Raw genomic sequence first — 18,460 nt, forward strand, 5'->3', positions numbered from 1 at the left:
AAGCCATTTAGAACGGAGATGAGGAAACACTTTTTCTCACAGAGAGTTGTGAGTCTGTGGAATTCTCTGCTTCAGAAGGCAGTGGAGGCCGGTTCTCTGGATACTTTCAAGAGAGAGCTAGATAGGGCTCCTAAAGATAGCGGAGTCAGGGGATATGGGGAGAAGGCAGGAACAGGGTACTGATTGGGGATGATCAGCCATGATCAATAGACAATAGGTGTAGTAGCCCATTCGGCCCTTCGAGCCAGCACCGCCATTCAATGTGATCATGGCTGATCATCCCCAATCAGTACCCCGTTCCTGCCTTCTCCCCATAACCCCTGACTCCGCTATTTTTAAGAGCCCTATCTAGCTCTCTCTTGAAAGCATCACATTGAACATTGCTCCCGATGTTGGGGATTGCTCCCGATGTTGGGGATTGCTCCCGATGTTGGGGAAGTCCAGGACAAGGGGTCACAGCTTAAGGATAAGGGGGAAATCCTTTAAAACCGAGATGAGAAGAACTTTTTTCACACAGAGAGTGGTGAATCTCTGGAACTCTCTGCCACAGAGGGTAGTCGAGGCCAGTTCATTGGCTATATTTAAGAGGGAGTTAGATGTGGCCCTTGTGGCTAAGGGGATCAGAGGGTATGGAGAGAAGGCAGGTACGGGATACTGAGTTGGATGATCAGCCATGATCATATTGAATGGCGGTGCAGGCTCGAAGGGCCGAATGGCCTACTCCTGCACCTAATTTCTATTTCTATGTTTCTATGTGCTGGCTCGAAGGGCCAAATGGCCTACTCCTGCACCTATTGTCTATTGTCAAATCATAGTTTACCTATGAGCAGAGTACACAGAATGTTTTTCTGGACCATTACAAACAAACCAGGCTACACTGGTGCAGCTGGTCTGGTAGAGCCGCTGTCCTACATTGCCAGGTTGGATCCTTACCTGGATGCTGTCTGTGTGGAGTTTGCACATTCTCCCTGTGACCGCGTGGATTTCTACTGGATGGTCCGGTTTCCTCCCACATCCTACAGATGTGCGGGTTTGTAGGTTAATTGGCATTTGTAATTTCCCCTCCAGTGTGCAGGAAGTGGATGCAAAAGTGGGACAACATAGAATTAGTGTTAAAGGGGGCTAAATTGAGTATCAGCAGGGGCTTGGTGATTCCCCTTTCCATGCTGGACCTCTTTCAATTAAAAATACTCTGTAGTTTAGAAGGATGAGAGGGATTCATATTGAAACATATAAGATTATTAAGGGTTTGGACACGCTAGACGCAGGAAACATGTTCCCGATGTTGGGGGAGTCCAGAACCAGGGGCCACAGTTTAAGAATAAGGGGTAAACCATTTTGAATGGAGATGAGGAAACACTTTTTCACACAGAGAGTTGTGAGTCTGTGGAATTCTCTGCCTCAGAGGGCGGTGGAGGCCGGTTCTCTGGATACTTTCAAGAGAGAGCTAGATAGGGCTCTTAAAGATAGCGGAGTCAGGGGATATGGGGAGGAGGCAGGAACAGGGTACTGATTGGGGATGATCAGCCATGATCACATTGAATGTGTGTGCTGGCACGAAGGGCTGAATGGCCTACTCCTACACCTGTTGTCTATTGTCCTCCGGGTGCTCCAGTTTGCCCCTACATCCTTTGGGGTTGTAGGTCAATTGGCCTCTGTAAATTTGTCCCAAGTGTGTCAGGAGTGAATACGAAAGTGGGACAGCGTTGAACTGGTAGGAAATCTAAACCTTCTCTATAAATCTGAGCATGTGTCTTTGTATAATTGACATAATTGTATCCACTTCTTTAGCTCCATCTGGCAGCTCATTCCAGATACGGAATACCAGATCTAAACAATATTTCCGAATCAATCTTAATCATACCTCCATTTCCATGTTTCTTTACAAACATTCTACCCAAAGTTTAAAATGCATCCTGCTGGTTAATAACATTAAGACGAATCAAAATGCTGCACAAAGCGGGGAAAGACACCTGAAGGGCAACTTCTTCACACAGTGGGTGGTGGGTAGATGGAATGAGTTTTGATTTTTGATTAGTACGGGTATCAGGGGTTATGGGGAGAAGGTAGGAGAATGGGGTCAGGAGGGAGAGATAGATCAGTCATGATTGAATGGCGGAGTAGACTTGATGGGCCGAATGGCCTAATTCTACTCCTATCACATGACTTTATGACATTATGAGCTGCCAGAGGAGTTAGTTTAGGCAGACAATAGACAATAGAGGAGAAGGCCATTCGGCCCTTCGAGCCAGCACTGCCATTCAGTAACAAGTTGTAACAATGTCCCTAGTGTGTAGCACAGTATTAGTGTACGGGGTGATCGCTGGTCAGTGCACACTCAGTGGGCCAAAGGACTTGTTTGCGTGCTAAAGTTGGTCCGCGCAGCTATTAAGGACTCCGTCTGGGCCAGTTGCTTTCCATGGGTTCACCCTCAGACTCTGGGAAGAGGCACACATGGGTCTGAAGGGACCGATGTCATTGCCCCGTTGGCCTACTGCTCGAAGCGAACATAGAAAGCATTCAGGTTTTTTTAGACAATAGGTGCAGGAGTAGGCCATTCGGCCCTTCGAGCCAGCACTGCCATTCAATGTGGGGAAAGACACCTGAAGGGGACCTTTACATGGTGTCAGAAGTGGGATCGCTTGTCCTTTACACTCGTTATTCTTAAACTGTGGCCCCTGGTTCTGGACTCCCCCAACATCGGGAACATGTTTCCTGCCTCTAGCGTGTCCGATTTATTTGTTATTATTATTTGTAGGTAGACAAAAATGCTAGAGAAACACAGCGGGTGAGGCAGCATCTATGGAGTGAAGGAAATGGGCGACGTTTCGGGTCGAGGCCCTTCGGGTCGCCTATTTCCTTCGCTCCACAGATGCTGCCTCAGCCGCTGAGTTTCTCCAGCATTTTTGTCGACCTTCGTTTGTCCAGCATCTGCAGTTCCTTCTTAAACTCTTAATATTATAGACAATAGGTGCAGGAGGAGGCCATTCGGACCTTCGAGCCAGCACCGCCATTCAATGTGATCATGGCTGATCATCCCCAATCAGTACCCCGTTCCTGCCATCTCCCCTGACTCCGCTATTTTTAAAAGCCCTATCTAGCTCTCTCTTGAAAGCATCACATTGAATGGAAGTGCTGGCTCGAAGGGCCAAATGGCCTACTCCTGCACCTATTGTCTATTGTCAAATCATAGTTTGCCTATGAGCAGAGTACACAGAATGTTTTTCTGGACCATTACAAACAAACCAGGCTACACTGGTGCAGCTGGTAGAGCCGCTGTCCTACATTGCCAGGTTGGGTCCTTACCTGGATGCTGTCTGTGTGGAGTTTGCACATTCTCAATCAGTACCCCGTTCCTGCCTTCTCCCCATATCCCCTGACTCCGCTATCTTTAAGAGCCCTATCTAGCTCTCTCTTGAAAGCATCCAGAGAACCGGCAGAGAATTCCACAGACTCACAACTCTCTGTGAGAAAAAGTGTTTCCTCGTCTCCATTCTAAATGGCTTACCCCTTATTCTTATTATTTGTCATTTGCACTATATTTGTTATTTATTGAACTTTTTCTTTTTTGTTCCCGTTATGTACAATGTTTACATATTCTGCTGTGCTGCAGGAAGTAAGAATGTCATTGTCCCGTTCAGGATATATGACACCCTTGAGTGTTGGGGCGTTGGTGGAGCGGGCGTTGCTCCCGCCCCATCTGCGCCGCGGCCAATCCCGGGTGCAAGCAATGTAACGAGTGGCCAGTGGATACATTCCACCCGGAAGCCGAGGGGGTCAGAGCGGGACTGGGAGCCGAGCCGCGGTGGAACAACATGCGGGACAATCTGAACCATCCTCTCCATCAGCAGGAAGAGGAAGAGGAAGAGGAAGAGAAGGCAGTACACGGCAGCTTGGGCATCAGCGACAGCTCGCTGGCCAGGTACCTGGACGGGCAGCACTGGCGCCTGAAGAATCAGCTGCGGCGGCAGACCGCTCAGAGCCAGCTGTTCCGGCAGCACAGGTAAGCAGGGACCCCGGCCCCACACACGCACAGAGACAGACGCACACACAGACAGACACACACACAGACAGACACACACGCAGACAGACACACACACACACACACACACACACACAGAGACAGACACACACACACACACACAGACAGACACACACACACACACACAGACAAACACAGACAAACACACACAGACAAACACACACACACACACACACCTGTTACCGGCCCAGCATCTGCCGGCCGGCCGCCTCCACCGTCCTCTCTTCCGGATTACCGTTGATTCAAAACGTATAATATATTGATTGCGGTACTTCCCCTCACGGCTTGCTGTGTAAATCTCTCCCCACGCTGTATTGTTTCCACCACTTGTTCTGTATGAGGTGTATAACGTGCACCAAGTTTGTTGATGGATTTTTTTGAAATGTCAAAACTAAAAGCACCGTCTTGCCCCGACCCTGGGTCTGGGAACCGATTCAATATTATTGGAAACATGATCAATAGATCCAAGAGCATTTAATTGTCATACATACCAGCATAGGAACAATGCCATATTTACTTGGCGCTGCTTAACGGATTCATTTACACACAGATAAATTACAATATTCAAAAATACAATCAATTTAAATAAACAATAGGTGCAGGAGTAGGCCATTTGGCCCTTCGAGCCAGCACCGCCATTCAATGTGATCATGGCTGATCATCCCCAATCAGTACCCCGTTCCTGCCTTCTCACCATATCCCCTGACTCCGCTATCTTTAAGAGCCCTGTCTAGCTCTCTTGAAAGCAGGCCACAATAGTGCAGAACCAAAGAGCACAGTGCACCAAAGAGACAATCCACCGGAAATCATAGTCGCAGAGGTCAGTAAAGTATTCAAGAGCCAAAGTTGATGGTTTTCAGGCTTCTGGACAGTAGTAGTGAGATGAGAGTAACACCTCCTGTGAAACCCCTCAGTCATGGTGAGGTCAGTGTCAAGAGTGTTTTATTGTCATATCTCCCAGATCTTACTTGCTGCAGTAGTAGGCCCCTCTCGGTCATGACTGACCATGGGTGCTGCATCCTGGTCGGATGCAGCCTTGGCGATGTCATATGGAGGACAGGCTGTTGCCCATGCAGCACGTCCCCCCTCTCCACGTCGCTGATCGATCCAAAGGAACAGCAGGGCCGTTACAGTTTGGCACCAGCGCCGTTGCAGGAGCTGCCAGAGCGAGGTTGTAGACAACGACAAACTGCCTTAGGGGCTCCAACTCCGGATTTTCCTTGAGGTTTAGTACAGGAGCCTTTTCCATGACTGGATATGGCCACCTTGTCGTGGTCGGGGTGCTTGTGTGTCTCATTGACCCCTAGAGCTATGCCAGCGGGAGATTCGTCTCCTGTTAGGGTCTCCCATGCTGGACAGGTCGAAGGGTAGAGGTGAGACAAAGAGCAATCCACTGGTCCTCCAGGTTGGAGGTTGAGCACAGGGCTAACAACCCTGTCTCGTAAAACAAATATGTTACAGAAACAGCAACTGAAGGAATCAACACTACTGAGTGGAGGACCTTCGTTGCTGCCCTACATGCCATGAGGCATAATAGGCAGTAAGTAAGTAATATGGCCACAAGGCAGTGGAGATTTTAAATCAGAGTTTTCCCTCTCCTACAGGGACTGCCTTTCCAGGCTGACGACCCCCATCTGCCCGAGACTCGTGGGGGCGGGAGCGTCTACCTTCCCGTGCAGGTCTATAGCACCTGCCCCCTGCGTGTGTGTATATATATATAAACATTCACACATAACTCAATAAATAATGGGCCGGGCAATATCTGTCACTTTCTACAGCAGCAGTCGCTCTTGAACGTTTGCGTTGCTGAACCAAGCCATGATGCACCCAGATAATAGGCTCTACTATACCTGTACCTCAGTAATTTAACCTCTAATGTATTTAAGAAGGAACTGCAGATGCTGGAAAATCGAAGGTAGGCAAAAGTGCTGGAGAAACTCAGCGGGTGAGCAGCATCTATGGAGCGAAGGAAATAGGCAACGTTTCAGGCCGAAACCCTTCTTCAGTGATGTAGGGTGGGGGGGATGTGGAAAAGAAAGGAAAAAGGAAGAGGAGTAGCCCGAGGGCTGAGGGAGAGCTGAGAAGGGGAGGAGACAGCAAGGGCTACCGGAAATTGGAGAATTCAATGTTTATGCCACTAGGGTGCAGATTGCCCAAGCGGAATATGAGGTGCTGCTCCTCCAATTTACGGTGGTGCTCACTCTGGCCATGGAGGAGACCCAGGACAGAAAGGTCGGATTGGGAATGGGAGGGGGAGTTGAAGTGCTGAGCCACCGGGAGGTCAGGTTGGTTATTGCGGACTGAGCGGAGGTGTTGGGCGAAGCGATCGCCAAGCCTACGCTTGGTCTCACCGATGTAGAGCAGCTGACACCTAGAGCAGCGGATGCAATAGATGAGGTTGGAGAAGGTGCAGGTGAACCTCTGTCGCACCTGGAACGACTGCTTGGATGGAGTCGAGGGGGGAGGTAAAGCGACATGGTATGTCTGATCTGTACATCTTTCCTCTTTGCACTCCACTGTCAGTTGACCAAGCTCTGGAATTTTCTCCACCTTTTACTCTCTCCCTTAATTGGATTAAAAAAGCTATCTCCGTCTCATACTGGTTTCTGTTCAGGTACGTTCCTGTGATATTTACTGCATTCGGTGTTCCTGATGTTCCAGCATTACATCGGCGGGACCATGCATAGACTAGGTGACTGTTTCGTTGAGTCACTTGTACTTGTTTTATGAAGGCCTGATTTACCTCCCAGTTGTTAAACATTTAAGGCACCTTCCTGTTCCCATACCCACCTTTCTGTCGTGGGCCTCCTCCCGATGTCACACACAAACTGGAGGAACAGGACCTTGTATTCCTTTGGGGTAGCTCACAACCTAATGGTATGAGCATTTGTTTTGTATACTTTATTTATACTTTATAGTAGCGGTAAAGCTACTGCCTTACAGCGCCAGAGACCCGGGTTTGATCCTGGCAACGGGGGCTTGTCTGTTCAGCATTTGTACGTTTTCCCCGTGACCAGCGTGGGTTTTCTCCAAGATCCTCGGTTTCTTCCCACACTCCAAAGACGTACAGGTTTGTAGGTTAATTGGTAGAAATGTAAAACAAATTGTCCCCAGTGTGTGTAGGATAGTGTTAGTGTGTGAGGATCGCTGGTCGGTGCGGACTCAGTTGGCCAAAGGACCTGTTTCCGCGCTGTATCTCTAAACTAAACTAAACATGAATTCTCCAACTAACCCCCTAGCACCACTTAGCCCCACCAGTATGCGGTGGGGCCTGTTTCCATGCTTCCAGCTGCATGAATCTAATGGCAAGTGGACTGTGTAATTGCAGATTGTTGTGTGTTGTAATTGGAGAGTAATTGACATTACTGTTGACTGTAGCCTGAAGTGTTTTACACCCTGGGGAATACAAGTGATATTGAGTTCCTTTCAGTCTACATGATTGATATTTGATATTTAAGTAACATCTCAGATTTGTAAGATAATAAATAATCTAAATAGACAAAAATGCTGGAGAAACTCAGCAGGGTGAGGCAGCATCTATGGAGCGAAGGAATATGTGAGGTTTTGGGTCGAGACCCTTCTTCAGACTGATGTGGGGGTGGAGGGGGGGGAAGGAAACCCCCAACCCCACATCACTGAAGAAGGGTCTTTACCCAAAACGTCACCTATTCCTTCGCTCCATAGATGATGCCTCACCCGCTGAGTTTCTCCAGCATTTTTGTCTACCTTTGATTTTTCCAGCATCTGCAGTTCCTCCTTAAACAAATAATCTAAATATCAGAATCACACTTTATTCGCCAAGTATGTTTTGCAACATACGAGGAATTTCATTGGACAGGTCAACCATACAATTAAAAGCAACAGATCAGTCAAAAACACATTTTAACATCAACATCCACCACAGTGACTCCTACACATTCCTCACTGATGGAATGTGAAAAAAAGTTCAAGTCCTTCCCTTAGTTCTCTATTGTATTGTATTGTATTGTATTGTATTCAAATTTATTGTCATTGTCTCAGTTAGAGACAACGAAATGAATTTCCCTTACAGGCAGTATCATAAAAATAAAAATAAATAAATAATAATAAATAATGAAACATTAAAAATAAAATAGAATTATAAAAAAAAAAAAAAAAAAAAGCACAAACACTGAAAGTCCACGACACAACATAACACAGTGGCACCAAGGTGAGGAAGGCACCATAGTCCATTGGTCGTGCGCCACGAGCCCCCGTTGACGGGATGATCTTAACTCCCGTAGCCGGTGGCGTTCGGGCCCTCCGCGTCGAGGCGATCATCTCCTGCATCGGGGGGGATGTCAGCTCCCCCGCGCTGGACGATCGAACCTCGCTTCGGGGTGGTCGACCCTTCCGCGACGATGGAGCTCCCGACTCGGCCTCACCTGAGACTGCGAGCCCTTGATGTTGATTCCGTGGTGGTCACGGTGGGAGCGATCTCAGGAAAGGGATCAACTCCGATGTTAAGTCCGCGCCCCGCCATAGGGCTCAAAGTCAGTCCGAGGAGGCCTCCAGCTCCATCGATGAAAGGCCGCAGAGTGCCCGGAGAATGTGATCCGAAAATCCGATCACATCTCCGGCAAGGTAAGAACCTGAAAAAAATTTCCCCCCCGATCCCCTCCCCCCTCCCGATCCCCTCCCCCCTCCCCCACATAAAACAAATCGAAGAACATTAAAACAAACTTTTAACACACTAAAAAATAACAAAAGAATGAAAAAACGAACAGACTGCTGGCAGGGCAGCCATCTCCTCGGCACCCCTGGTGGAATTATTATGCAGGTTTCAGGAAGATGAAAGTATTAGTTGGAAGGGCATAACCTGTACTCTTTTTCTTATTATACAGTTATGACCTGAATCTAGACGAGATGCGTGACCTAACTTCTGAACGAGTCAAGTTTGTTATAAAGTTGCCGATGGTTCAACGACAATTGGATGAGCAGGTATTCTTGTGACACAATTCCCATGAAAGAATCCAATTCAATGAGTGTAATTTAACAGAATATATAAACAGATTTGAGAATATAAGAAAAAAAAACAAAGTGCTGGAGGAACTCGGTGGGTCAGGCAGCATATGTGGGGGGGGGGGGAGATTGGGCGTTGGGGGGGCGCAGAGAAATAAAGGTGACCCGGCGTCAGGGGGCTTTGAGAACAAAGTGGGAGCTGGGGAGGGAGGGGGGTGAAGGAATAGGTGACGTTTCGGGTCGAGACCCTTCTTCAGACTGATGCGGGGGTGGGGGGGAGGGGGCGGGAAGAAGAAAGGAAGAGGCGGAGACAGTGGGCTGTGGGAGAGCTGGGAAGGGGAGGGGAAGGAGGGAGAAAGCAAGGACTACCTGAAATTGGAGAAGTCAATGTTCATACCGCTGGGGTGTAAACTACCCAAGCGAAATATGAGGTGTTGCTCCTCCAATTTGCGGTGGGACTCACTCTGGCCATGGAGGAGGCCCAGGACAGAAAGGTCGGGTTCGGAATGGGAGGGGGAGTTGAAGTGCTGAGCCACTGGGAGATCAGGTTGATCATTGCGAACTGAGCGGAGGTGTTGGGTGAAGCGATCGCCAAGCCTGCGCTTGGTCTCACCGATGTAGACCAGCTGACACCTAGAGCAGCGGATGCAATAGATGAGGTTGGAGGAGGTGCAGGTGAACCTCTGCTGCACCTGGAATGACTGCTTAGGTCCTGAATGTTTGGTACTGTTGTAACTTGGTCGGCGCTGACAAGTGGCGACCCTTGGGTAATGCTTAGATTGTACGTAATACAAAGTTCTTCACTGTACCTACGCACGCACGCTAGGTATTTGTGACAAAGCATCATTCATTTATTTATTCACTCTGAAGAAGAGCCCCAACCCAATAGGTTGTCTGTCCATTCCCTCCACAAATGCTGCCTCATCCGCTGAGTTCCTCCAGCACTTTGTGCTTGGCGCATGATTTCAACACCTGCATTTTTTGGGTGTCTCCATTTGAGTTGACAAACTAGGATACTTGCTCAATTCTGTGAAATGTTGGTATATCACTCGTAATGAAATGAGGAACTGCAAATGCTGGTTTACACAAAGGGCAATAATAGACAATAGGTGCAGGAGGAGGCCATTTGGCCCTTCGAGCCTGCACCGCCATTCAATGTGATCATGGCTGATCATCCCCAATCAGTACCCCGTTCCTGCCTTCTCCCCATATCCCCTGACTCCGCTATCTTTAAGAGCCCTATCTAGCTCTCTCTTGAAAGTATCCAGAGAATCTGCCTCCAGCGCTCTCTGAGGCAGAGAATTCCACAGGCTCTCGTACTGGAGTGATTCATCGGGCTGTGCATCGTCTCTGGAGAACATGGATAAGTGACGTCTTACAGGTGGTCATGGTGGCGCAGCGGTAGAGTTGCCGCCTTACAACGAGTGCAGCGCCAGAGAACCGGGTTCGATCCTGACAACGGGTGCTGTCTGTATGGAGTTTGTACGTTCTCCCTGTGATCTGCTTGGGGTTTTCTCCGAGATCTTCGGTTTCCTCCCACACTCCAAAGAAGTACAGATTTGTAGGTTAATTGGCTTGGTGAATGTAAAAATTGTCCCTAGTGTGTGTGTAGGATAGTGTTAATGTGCGGGGAATACTGGTCGGCGCGGACCCGGTGGGCCGAAGGGCCTGTTTCCACGCTGTATCTCTGAACTAAACTAAACTACAAAGGTTTAAAGGGATATGGGTCAAACTGGGTTACATGGGACTTGCTTAGATGAGGCATCTTGGTCGGCATGGACATTGGGCTGAAGGGCCTGTTTCCGTGCTAGATTACTCTTCAACGCATTGCTGGAGGTGGTGGGTATAATTACGATGTTTAAAAGGCATTTGCACAGGTAGTCAAGGGTGTTTAATTGTCGTTTGTACCGGCACAATGAAATTCTCCCTTACTACGAAATGGCTGAAAACATAATCAATATAGAATAATCAATAACATAATAATTAATAATCAGCAATACCAGGTAACCAGGCCTGGCCAGCAAACCAACACCAAAGTCTAGTGCAACTGCAAATTAAGTTCATAGAAGTCCACAGAAGATGACAGTTGCTGAGGTTAGTGTCGTGCAGTGTTCAAGGATGGTTGCTGGGAAGAAGCTGTTCTTGAACCTTGAGGTCACGGTTTTCAGGCTCCTGTACCTTCTTCCCGATGATGGCAGCGAGATGAGAGCGTGGCCAGGGTGGTGTGGGCCTCTGATGATGCTGGCTTCCTTTTTGAGGCAGCGCTTCGATGTTTGGGGAGGTCAGTACCTGTGATGGACCTTCGATGGTGGGGAGGTCAGTACCTGCGATGGACCTTCGATGGTGGGGAGGTCAGTACCTGCGATGGACCTTCGATGTTTGGGGAGGTCAGTACCTGTGATGGACCTTCGATGGTGGGGAGGTCAGTACCTGCGATGGACCTTCGATGGTGGGGAGGTCAGTACATGTGATGCACCACTCTGGTCGGCAGTGTCTACCACTCTGTGGCGATGCTCTCCACCATACTCTTGTTGAAATTTGATAGAGATATGGATGCTGAGGAACAAAACTGTTAAATCTCCCAACCACAGTTCAATTGGGGAAGACAGATTCCTGGATCCCTGGATTTCATTTGGAGACACAGCATGTAGTTCATGCTGACTAGTGATCACCCGTACACTAGTTCTATCCTACACACTAGGGACAATTTCCTGAAGCAAGACCTGCACATCTTTGGGATGTGGGAGGAAACTGGAGCACCCGGAGAAAACCCCACGTGGTCACAGGGAGAACGTACAAACTTCATGCCCGTAGTCGGATTCGAACCCGGGTCTCTGGAGCCTGTAAGGAAACAACTGGGCTACCAATGTTAGATTTTACTCATTTATCCCGTTCCGCCCATCGGCTGATTGCTTTTACCACATTAATTGCCATAAGATCTATTTTATTTAAATGGAAAGACTCTAACCCTCCGACCACACTCCATTGGTACTCTGAAACGATATGTTTAATTTTAGAAAAAAATCAGGAGTGACATTGTTGAACCCTTGGTTAAATTTGATAGGACTTGGGGAAGATTTATTCAACATTTTCACACGACATAAATTGTCCCCTCTCCAACCGTTATAAAAAAATGTTTACCTTTAAACGGTGGAACGGACTTGACCACAAACAGGGACTTAAATTGTTGAAACTCTTTGCAGCCCAGATTCTGTTTTGCTTTTTTTTTTCCCTCTAGTTTAGGGGGGTTTTGTTTTTTCCTCTTTTATCTTTTTTACTTCTTTTTTTTCATTTTATCTTCTAGTTTTTTTTCATACATAAGTTTTCTTTTAAACTTTTAACTATATTTACATAGAGACCGGGAGTTCTATATTCAATGTGTATTTTGATACTAGACTCGTATTTAGGTTATTAATGTAATCCTAATCCCTATGTATCAATATCATTGTTATGTTTATCATTATTCTTTTTTTTGTTGTTTTATTTTTGAGAAAAAAACGAATAAAAAGATTTAAAAAGAAAGAAAGGAAACAACTCTAATCCTGTGCTTCTGTGCCGCCCTGGTGCGTGGATGAGACTGGAGTTGAAGGGTCCGGGGCTAAAGCGGGGGTTGGCGTCGCTGGGTATTGGGCTCGACGCAGATGCGGTGGGCCGCAGGGCACGTTTTATGCCGCGACTCTACGATGTATTCCTCGACGTGGCATCACTGGGTGGATTAGTTGATCATTATCTCATTGCTGGTTGCGGGATCTTGCCGCGGTTTGTTTGTTGCATTTCAAACGTGTTTATTTTGGCCACAGGAGCGGTGAATGCAGATACATTACGGACGGTAACATGTTTACACTCACTTGAGAGCTACTGGAGTGCAGTGACACTGACAAATGGCATTGCAGGAAGAGAAACAAAGAATGAGAGGGCCTTAATGTGGAAGTATAATTTACTGTCCATATGGATTTAAAGACAGCGTATGTGAAAAGGATGTGGCAAAAGTATAACTGACTACAGGGAGAGGTTGGGTCGGCTCAGACTTTATTCTTTCATGTGCAGGAGGCTGAGGGATAGAGGTGTATAAAATCATGAGGGGAATAAATGGGTGAATGCTTGAGTCTATTACCCAGGGTAGACGACTTGAAAACCAGAGGACATAGGTCTGGAGTAAGGGGTTAAAGATTTAATAGGAACCGGAGGGACACATTTTTCACACAGATTCAGATTCAACTTTAATTGTCATTGTCAGTGTACAGTACAGAGACAACAAAATGCAGTGGGTGGTGGGTGCATGGAACGAGCTGCCAGAGGAGATGGTTGAGGCTGGGACTATCCCGACATTTAAGAAACTGTTAGACAGGTACATGGATAATGAATGAATGAATAAGTTGATTTTTAATGAATGAATAAGTTTATTGGCCAAGTATTCACATGCAAGGAATTTGCCTTGGTGCTCCGCCCGCAAGTGACAACATGACATACAGTGACAAGGTACACAAAAATGCTGGAGAAACTCAGCGGGTGCAGCAGCATCTATGGAGCGAAGGAAATAGGCAACGTTTCGGGCCGAAACCCTTCTTCAGACTGATGGGGGGTGGGGGGGAGAAGGAAGGAAAAAAGGAGGAGGAGGAGCCCGAGGGTGGGAGGATGGGAATCCCCGTTCCCTGAAGAACGAGGACATTTCCGATGCCCTGGTGTGGAACGTCTCATCCTGGGAGCAGATGCGGCGTAGGCGGAGGAATTGGGAGTAGGGGATGGAGTCTTTACAGGAGGCAGGGTGGGAAGACGTGTGGTCCAGATAGCCATGTGAGTCAGTTGGTTTGTAGTTTATAGTGTACATACAGTGACAGTTAGGAACGACACATAAAATATTAAACATTAATAATAGGACAGGTTTGGAGGATATGGACCAAACGCAGGCAGGTGGGAATAGTGTAGCTGGGACATGTTGGGCTGAAAGACTGTATCATTCTATGATGATCTAGGGTGGGGGAAACTTTTAAATCTCTTCCCTGCACGGAGACCCGACCTTTTTCTCTGTCAGGTCTCCGTTGTCGTTGGGGCCTAGCACCGTGGAGCGGCCTCCAACGGAACGACCTGGGGGCTCAAGTCACGGAGCCGGCGGAGCTGCGGAACTACCATCGTAGAGCTGGCCAGCTTCGGAGCGTGGAGAGCTGCGGTGGCGCGCGACTGCGACCCGACTCCGGTGGATGGTGACACCGGGAGCTCGCGGGTCCCCGGTGGGAGACCGCTTTGCGGGGCACCGGCAACGGCGACTTCTCCCGCTCGAATTGCGGGGTTGAGAGTGACCTGGAGCGGGGCCTTACATCGCCCGGCGCGGCTTTAAATGGCCGCGGACTTGCTAGCGCCCGCCGGGGGCTTTGACTTTGACATCGGGAGAGGAATGGAGAGCAGGGGAGAGACAAGACTTTGCCTTCCATCACAGTGAGGAGGAGACTCACTGTGATGGATGTTTGTGTGAATTGTGTTGGTGGTTCTTTTCTTGTATGGCTGCAGAAACCACATTTTGTTTGAACCTCATGTGAGGTTCAAATGACAAATAAATGGTATTGTATTGTATGCTAACAGGCCCATTAATACAATTGCCCACAGAGTCAAGAGTGTTTTATTGTCATATGTCCCAGATAGGACAATGAAATTGATAGATATATACAGCAATCAATAATGCAACTGATTGAGAATCAGTAATATTAAGTAAGCATAGTAGCGCGAAGGTTTGTAGTGCAAGCTGGGACACAGTGCAATCCAGGCATTCATCACCACTCTCTGTGTGCCCTGCACCCTTGTACATCTCCTTTAAACTATGTCCTCTAGTGTCAGGGGGTCATACAGCGTGGTCACAGGCTGAACAAAATGTCCCACCTGCCTGCGTTTGGCCCATGTCCCTCCAAACCTGTCCTATCCACGTACCTGTCTAAATGTTTCTTAAATGTTGCGATGGTCCCTGCCTCAACTACCTGCTCCAGCAGCTCGTTCCATACACCCACCACCCTTTGTGTGAGAAAGTGACCCATCGAGTTGCTATTAAATCTCTCCCCCCCCCCCCCCTCACCGGAAGTGCCAGAAGACTGGAGTGTGGTGAATATTGTACCTTTATTTAAGAAGGGTGGCAAAGAAATGCCTGGGAACTACAGAACAGCGAGCTTAGCATCTGTGGTAGCCAAATTACTGGAGAGGATTCTGAGGGATGAAAGATACATACATCTGGAGAGATATGGGCTGATTCGGGATATTCAGCATGGTTTTGAACATGGGAGATGATGCCATACGAAATGGAGAGTTTTTGTGGAAGTAACCAAAAAGGTTGATGAGGGCAAAGCTGTAGACATTGATTATATGGAAGGTAGACTGGAGTAACTCAGCGAGACGGGCAGCATCTCTGGAGAGAAGGAATGGGTGACGTTTCGGGTCGAGACCCTTCTTCAGGCACGAAACGTCACCCATTCCTTCTCTCCAGTGATGCTGCCTGTCCCGCTGAGTTACTCCAGCATTTTGTGTCTGCCTTCGATTTAAACCAGCATCTGCAGTTCTTTCCTACACACATTGACTATATGGACATTTGACAAAATTCCACATGGAAGGCTGTTGTGGAAGGTTAGATTGCATGGGATCCAGGGAGAACTAGGTGACCAGATAGAGGCTGGGCTTCATGGAAGGATGCAGAGGGTGATGATGGAAGATTGTTTTTTTGGACTGGAAGCCCGTGGCTAGTGGTTTGCTTCGGGGTTTGGCGCTGGGCCCATTGTTGGTGTGCTGTTTGTATATCAATAATTTGGATGAGAATGTAGAAGGCATGATGAGCATGTTTGCAAATGACAATAAAGTGGGCGGTTTGTAGATCGTGAAGATGGTTGTCAAAAATTGCAGCAGGGTGAGTGGGCTGAACAAAGGCTGGTTAGATTCAATGCAGATAAGTGCGAGGTGTTGCATACAGGGAAGTCCAAGCAGGGCTGGGCCTTCACAGTGAATGGCAAGTGTGTGGAGCACAGTTCCCTGAAAGTGGCGTGACCGATAGATGGTACACAAAAAAGCTGGAGAAACTCAGCGGGTGCAGCAGCATCTATGGAGCAAAGGAAATAGGTGACGTTTCGGGCCGAAACCCTTCTTCAGACTGATAGATAGTGTTTTGGTACATTAACCTTCAGTCCTGGTATTGAGTGCAGAAGTTGGGATTTCATGTTGCAGTTGTACAAGATGTTAGCGAGGCCTTATTTGGAGTATTATGTTCATTTTTGTTCGCCCTGCTGTAGGGAAGGTGTCATTATGGAGGAAAGAGTGTCGAGATGTACGAGGATGTACAAGAATGTTGTCAGGGCTCCAGGGCCTCAGCTTTTGGGAGAAATTGGGCAGGCTGGAACTTCAAGTACAGGAGGCTTAGGGGTGACCTTAAAGCCATGTCCCACGGTACGAGTTCATTCCAAGAGTTCTCCCGAGTTTGCCCTGATTCGAACCCGGAGATTTACAGTAATGGCCACTCGTCGGTACTCGGGGCTCTCTTGGACATTTTTTAACATGTTGAAAAATCTTCATGAGTCTTCCCGTGCTTACCTGCCGTTAGCGAGTCTCCCCGAGTACCTGCCGTTAGCGTTACGAGCCGCTAAGAGACGTCCCCGAGCTCCGACGTACCCGCTATGTTCATTCTCCGTGCTTACCACGAGTTTGATTTTTTTTTTTAACTCGGGAGAGCTCTTGGAATGAACTCGTACTGTGGGACAGGGCCTTTATAGAAGTGTATCAGAGGGGATTTGATGGGGTGAATGTACAAAGTCTTTTACCCAGGTTAGGGGATCAAGAACTAGAGTTTTGTTTATTATTGTCACATGTATAGTGAAAGGCTTTTTTTGTGCTATCCAGTCAAAGAAAAAACTGTACATGAATTAAGCCGGTCACAATCCATGGGTGAAGGATATAGGGGACAATATTTAGTGTAAAGGTATAATGTTAATGTTAGATAAAATCTGATTAAAGATTGTTTAGAGGCTTCAATGAGGTAGATGGCAGGTCAGGATTGCACTCCAGCTAATGATTCAGATTCAGATTCAGATTCAATTTTAATTGTCATTGTCAGTGTACAGTACAGAGACAACGAAATGCATTTAGCATCTCCCTGGAAGAGCGACATAGCAAATTATTTGAATAAATAATAATAAGTTTCCGGGGGGGGGGGGTGTGATTGGCAGTCACCGAGGTACGTTGTTGAGTAGAGTGACAGCCGCCGGGAAGAAGCTGTTCCTGGACCTGCTGGTTCGGCAACGGAGAGACCTGTAGTGCTTCCCGGATGGTAGGAGGGTAAACAGTCCATGGTTGGGGTGAGAGCAGTCCTTGGCGATGCTGAGCGCCCTCCGCAGACAACGCTTGCTTTGGACAGACTCAATGGAGGGGAGTGAGGAACCGGTGATGCGTTGGGCAATTTTCACCACCCTCTGCAATGCTTTCCGGTCTGAGACAGAGCAGTTGCCGTACCATACTGTGATGCAGTTGGTAAGGATGCTCTCGATGGTGCAGCGGTAGAAGTTCACCAAGATCTGAGGAGACAGATGGACCTTCTTCAGTCTCCTCAGGATGAGAGGGGTGTTCAGTTGCATTTCTTCCATCATCTCCCACACGTTAGTCCCCCATGCCCCTTTCCCCTCCATCATTTAGGGGCAGCCGAGTGGCGCAGCAGTAGAGTTGCTGCCTTACTGCATCAGGGACCTGGGCTCAGTTGCCTGAACACAGCTGGGAAGAAACTGTTTCTGAACCTTGAAATAGGCTTTTTCAGACTTCTGTTTCTCCTGTCTGAGGGGAAAAGAGGGAATGACCAAGGGGCTGTAACTGTGCTGGTGGCCTTGCAGGGACAGTGTGAAGTGACCAAGGGGGCCGTAACTATACTGGTGGCCTTGCAGGGACAGTGTGCTGACCAAGGGGCCATAACTATACTGGTGGCCTTGCAGGGACAGTGTGAAGTGACCAAGGGGCTGTAACTATACTGGTGGCCTTGCAGGGACAGTGTGAAGTGACCAAGGGGCTGTAACTATACTGGTGGCCTTGCAGGGACAGTGTGAAGTGACCAAGGGGCTGTAACTGTGCTGGTGGCCTTGCAGGGACAGTGTGCTGACCAAGGGGCCGTAACTATGCTGGTGGCCTTGCAGGGACAGCGTGCTGACCAAGGGGCTGTAACTATACTGGTGGCCTTGCAGGGAGGTGAGAGAGGAAACCTTTACAAGGAATCTTAGGGGCAACCATTTTACAGGGAGGGTGGTGGGTGTATGGAACGAGTTGCCAGAGAAGGTAGTTGAGGCAGGTACTGTAACAACATTTATAAAACACGTGGACAGAATAGAGGGATATAGCGCGGGCAGGTGGGACTAGCGCAGATGGGGCATCTTGGTCAGCGTAGACAAGTGGGACAGAAAGGTCTACTTCGTGCTGTGCGACTCTGCGCTGGGA

General features: G+C 48.1%; 1 protein-coding gene across 1 annotated transcript in view; it reads left to right on the top strand.

Annotated features, from left to right (window-relative positions):
• The first annotated feature begins 3,733 nt into the window (after positions 1 to 3,733).
• The window catches only part of acoxl (acyl-CoA oxidase like), a 311,202-nt gene continuing 296,475 nt past the window's right edge, over positions 3,734 to 18,460 (top strand). Inside the window, exons 1-2 of the mRNA XM_033022103.1 lie at positions 3,734 to 4,003; positions 8,905 to 9,001. Of these exons, the coding sequence (XP_032877994.1) occupies positions 3,816 to 4,003; positions 8,905 to 9,001 (285 nt within the window). The 5' untranslated portion in view covers positions 3,734 to 3,815. The remainder of the gene's footprint in view (positions 4,004 to 8,904; positions 9,002 to 18,460) is intronic.

Source organism: Amblyraja radiata, chromosome 5 (genome assembly GCF_010909765.2).
Source record: "Amblyraja radiata isolate CabotCenter1 chromosome 5, sAmbRad1.1.pri, whole genome shotgun sequence".
Lineage (NCBI taxonomy): Eukaryota > Metazoa > Chordata > Chondrichthyes > Rajiformes > Rajidae > Amblyraja > Amblyraja radiata.